The following is a 4339-nucleotide window of genomic DNA, read 5'->3' as shown; positions in this document are numbered from 1 at the left end:
GAGTGACTCCAGACAAAACCAAGCCCAGGGAGGCTCCAGGAGGAAGGGTCAGGTCAAAGCTGCTCCTCCCCCCACCCTTTCTTAGGCCCCCAGGAGAGCCCTCAGCCACTCTCCAAATCATGCTCACATACTCACGGGCACCCAGGCCCTAGCAGACTCTAGATCCTCAAAACTGAAGCCACAAGCCGGAGCTGCGGAAATTTCTTGACTCAATTGGACCCCAGGATCACACTGTAAACTGCTTGAATGGTATTTTTTCCCATTGCCCTAACCCACCAAGAGAGGGCAGCCTGAGCCAGACCACCTAACCCGGTCGGTAGGGACCAAAAATAGCTCAAAAGCCATGCCCACGGGATAAGCCAGGTCGGAGTTTAGTTAGTCCCTCCTTTGCCATCCTCCAGCTCCTGCTCCGGGCCGGCCGGAAGATACGGGTCATTTATCTCCAGCTGGGAGGCGGTCTGGCCAGGGTGGGGTGAGGGACTCAGTTCCTGAAAAGCAAAGTCCAGACACCAGTGCACCATCAGAGCCGCCCCGTAAGCTGCCCACCAGATTTGCCCATCTACTCTCTGCTTTTTCTGAGCCCGAGTTCATGGGCTCCAGGAAACCTCTCAGTCTTTTAGTGCGGCTATCGACATCCTGCTCCGGCTCCCACATCCCGCGCTCTCCAGCCAAAGGGACCGTAGCTGCGCCTTCTCTTCCCTCGCCACCAAGTAACCCTCGTCGTGGCACCGCGGCCAGGTAGCCAGGTGTCGCCTCCATCCAGCGTCCCGGTCCGCATGCGGGTGCGCCCGACCGACTCCCGAAACCGCAGCCGGGCTCGGGGTCCTCTGCGCAGCCGTGCCCCCACCCCCACCCGGTGACCCCGAGCCCCGGAGGCGCACTGCTCCAGCGCACGATGCCCTATCCCCGGGGCACGGAGCCGCCCCTCCCGCACGCCCTCCCCACCTCACCTGAAGCTGGGCGGACGCCACTTGGCCCGGCGCACCCTCACAAACCAGGCCCTCGGGCGGCCCGAAGCGACAGCAGCAGCGGCAGCACCAGCGCAGCTAAGTCGGCGCGCCCGCGCTGAGAGCCCGCCTGCCCTCAGCCCCCGGCCTGCGTCCTTCCCCCGCGCGGCGCGCATGCCCCGCTATATACCCTGCGCGTCACGGCCTGGCCCGCCCCCGCTCTCGCCCCGCCCCCGCCCCACCCCACTCTCCCCAGGGCCTGCCACGTGGGGCCCTGGCTGGCTGTAGGTCTACGTGTGTGAGCTGACTGCCAGCCGCCCGCTAGACCCGACCCAGCGCTTGGCTTGCTCAGGCTTGCGGGGCGAGACAGCGCACTTCTGCGCCTAGCCCGCCGACAGCCTAGCTTCATCTCGTGGAAACCTCCCATTAAGACCTTGACCTTTCCCTCCTTACGTGGGAAGTTCTCACAACCCGGCCTGACACACACACACACACACACACACACACACACACACACACACACATCTCTTAACACTTCTGATTAATGTAAAAAGCTCGATTCTGAAATACTCCCTGGGAGGGGACGTACCCATAGATGTTTTTTCTGCATTTTCCCACCAGACGAAAGAACAAAAAATTCCTGTTCAAGTTCTAAATAAGCCATATTATACTCACTTTCGAATTAGATGTCGCACCACATATTGCTTAACCGAAAGCTGGGAGAAATGTTAATTTTTGTGTGAGGAGTGTCCTAGGAGTCTTTTCTGATGTGGAGTAGTTCTATTGAGATGGATATCAAGCCTCGGAAATGCAAATTTCTTGAGAAAATAAGCCACCCATTAAATTCCCATTGTTCTGTTCTGCTGGACGTCATGATTGTTTCCTCTGCAGCTAAGCCAGCTACCACCTCGGTCTATGGGACCCAAAGGAAGGGCTTTCTAAGCAGAATTGTAGCCTGTTAGTACCCAAGTCCCTGTTCCAGCTCAATGACTGGTGCTCAGCCGACACTAAGTGTCTCTGTATTTGCACAGGGAAGGGGGACCACATCCCACTCTGCAAGTCCTGGGGAAAGGAAGGCCCATGATGGCAGTGCTTGTGATGAAAGGAAAGCAGACAATCTCTGGAGTGGGTGGCAGGAAGAATCCAGGCCTCGGTGGCAGCCTGTTCCTCCTCAGGAGGAAGGTAGAGAGGGAAAAAGAGAGAAAGCACTGAAGCAAAGGCAGAGCAGGCCAGACTGTTTATGCCACTCTTGAAGAGACTAGCTGGGCCGTGGGTTTTTCTAAAATTTAATTATCCTCACCCTGCAATTACAGTGCTGCAGTTGAGTAAGAGGTGGGGTGATATTCCTCTCATTTTCCAAGAGATTTCAAAGTAATTGTATCTCTTGCAGAATCTCCCTCAGATCCCCTTCATCTTTGTAATAACCCTTTATATTTGTCTTTCTTGGTTAAACTCGAGTATTTTTCAGACATTATGTCATTCATTTGGGACTCTCAACCCCAAATCCAATGGGCTGTCAGAAATGGACCAGTCTCTACCATGCCTTCCTTTTCTTGAAGTTCTGGAAAAGGAATGAGAAACTCACCCAGTGATTAAGTAAAACAAGCACGCTTCTAACACACGGAGCTCTGAAAAGTTTGAAGCCCATAAATACATATTACAAAGAGGTGTTAAACTCTTCTGAAAAAACTGAGGTCTAAAAGCAATCCCAAAGGCTCTTCCGGGCAATGTGTCAATACTACAAACAGGGGGGAAGGTACCTTCAGAGAAACGGGAGGGGAAGCAGGACAAGACACCCCACCACAGGCCCTATCACAGCATTCTCACTTGTTTGCAACCAGAAAGGGGTAGAGCTGCCAAAGTCCACCAGAGCTGATAAGCTATCAGTAATCCATTAGGGAATTCAATTAATTATTAACACAGCTAAAAATCAAAAGGTCTTAACTCTCCATAGCCACCCACACACAAAATTCTTTAGGGATACCCAAAGTCCTGCCTTCTCCCACAGTCTTTCCTGCCTAGTGCCAGGTTTGGAGCCCCAATTCTATCTTTCTCTCTACCTAACATAGCCCTTTTTCCTCTTATTTCCCCATTTCCACTTGTTAAAATTCTAACTCTTCAAAGCCACCTCCCTTCAGAAAGATTCTTGATTCTCCTGAAGCATATTTAACCTACCTTTTCAAATTCTTCTTACTGTAACCCACAGTAAAAAATATTTTACACTGCATCTCCAGTACAAATAACAACATAGCCAACAAAAATTTTACAAAACTTCCTTAGCATAGTCATCGTTCTGATGACAATATTTTATATTGTTTCAATTTTTTAAAAGTGGTAACAAACCCAATAAATTGATTGGGTCATTGGATCATGAGTCACAGAATTAAAACAGTTTATATGGTTTATGTACTTGCTTTTCCCCTTAAAAATTATTTCATTTCCATCTCTAACCTCTTTATTGGACCTTTATCTGTCTTGCTTACCAAAGATTTCTGTATATACCTGCAACCCCTAACATAACATCTTGCACATAACAGATGCTCAATAAAATATTAGTTGGCTGACTGAACAGGTCAGCTCACTAAAAGTCTGATGTTGGGCAATATTTAAGGAAGTAAACATAAAAATCTGACATTTTCATGACTGCTATTTCTCTTCTGACAAGATGCCACAGCCGCCTGCCTTTTCAAAAGATATGCAGACAGATTTCTTGTAACTGAAGTGAGTGGAACAGCCTTGAGAAAGAAGCCAGGGAAATGAGACCCTGGCCCAGAGAGTGTACAAAGTGGGACTGGGGACTCGAAATCAAAGCCCGCTCTGTGGTGTGTTGACAAGGTAGACAACTTGATCAGCAGGGTGGGGCAAAGATCCCCCTTCCACCCCCCAGCTATCAGGCGAGCTCTAGAGACTGAAGAGAGAAACCAATGGCAAGGTTTCTAAGACACTTTAAGGGGAAAAATGAGTTTTCTCTGTTTTGGCATGTCTTAACGAATTCAAGAGGGTCAGAAGGAATGTGAAGGTTCTAGTTCACCCAAAATCATGTCAGAGGACTAGCACCCCACACTCTGTCAGACAAAAGAAAACAACTTTAGAAGCCACATTCGTCATTTCTGTTATCATCTGAGGGTTTCAGCAGGCAAAAAAAGATAACTGGGCAAAGTAACACTTGGTTCAGTAGCAAGTTATCTATAGGAATTTGTTCATTTCATCTAAGACACCTAATTTGTTGGCATTTAATTGTTCAAAGTATTCCTTTATAATCCTTTTAATTTCTGTAAGGTTAGTAGTCCTCTCTTTTTTTTCCCCCCTGGCCAATCTAGCTAAAGACTTGCCAATTCTGTTAATCTAAGGAACCAACTTTTGGTTTTGTTGATTTTCTGTATTATTTTTCT

At 49.0% G+C, this 4339-nt stretch overlaps 1 protein-coding gene across 1 annotated transcript in view; it reads right to left on the bottom strand.

The window, feature by feature from the left end:
- The window catches only part of SLC39A14 (solute carrier family 39 member 14), a 44278-nt gene extending 43842 nt beyond the window's left edge, over positions 1 to 436 (bottom strand). The window contains exon 1 of the mRNA XM_007450577.1: positions 352 to 436. Coding sequence (XP_007450639.1) covers positions 352 to 436 — 85 coding nt within the window. The remainder of the gene's footprint in view (positions 1 to 351) is intronic.
- Between the last annotated feature and the right edge of the window lie 3903 nt (positions 437 to 4339).

The sequence above is a fragment of the Lipotes vexillifer genome, unplaced genomic scaffold (genome assembly GCF_000442215.2).
Source record: "Lipotes vexillifer unplaced genomic scaffold, Lipotes_vexillifer_v1.1 scaffold567, whole genome shotgun sequence".
NCBI classification, from domain to species: Eukaryota; Metazoa; Chordata; class Mammalia; order Artiodactyla; family Lipotidae; genus Lipotes; species Lipotes vexillifer.
The sequence above is the reverse complement of the archived record's forward strand: the minus strand, read 5'-3'. Positions and strand labels throughout refer to the sequence as shown.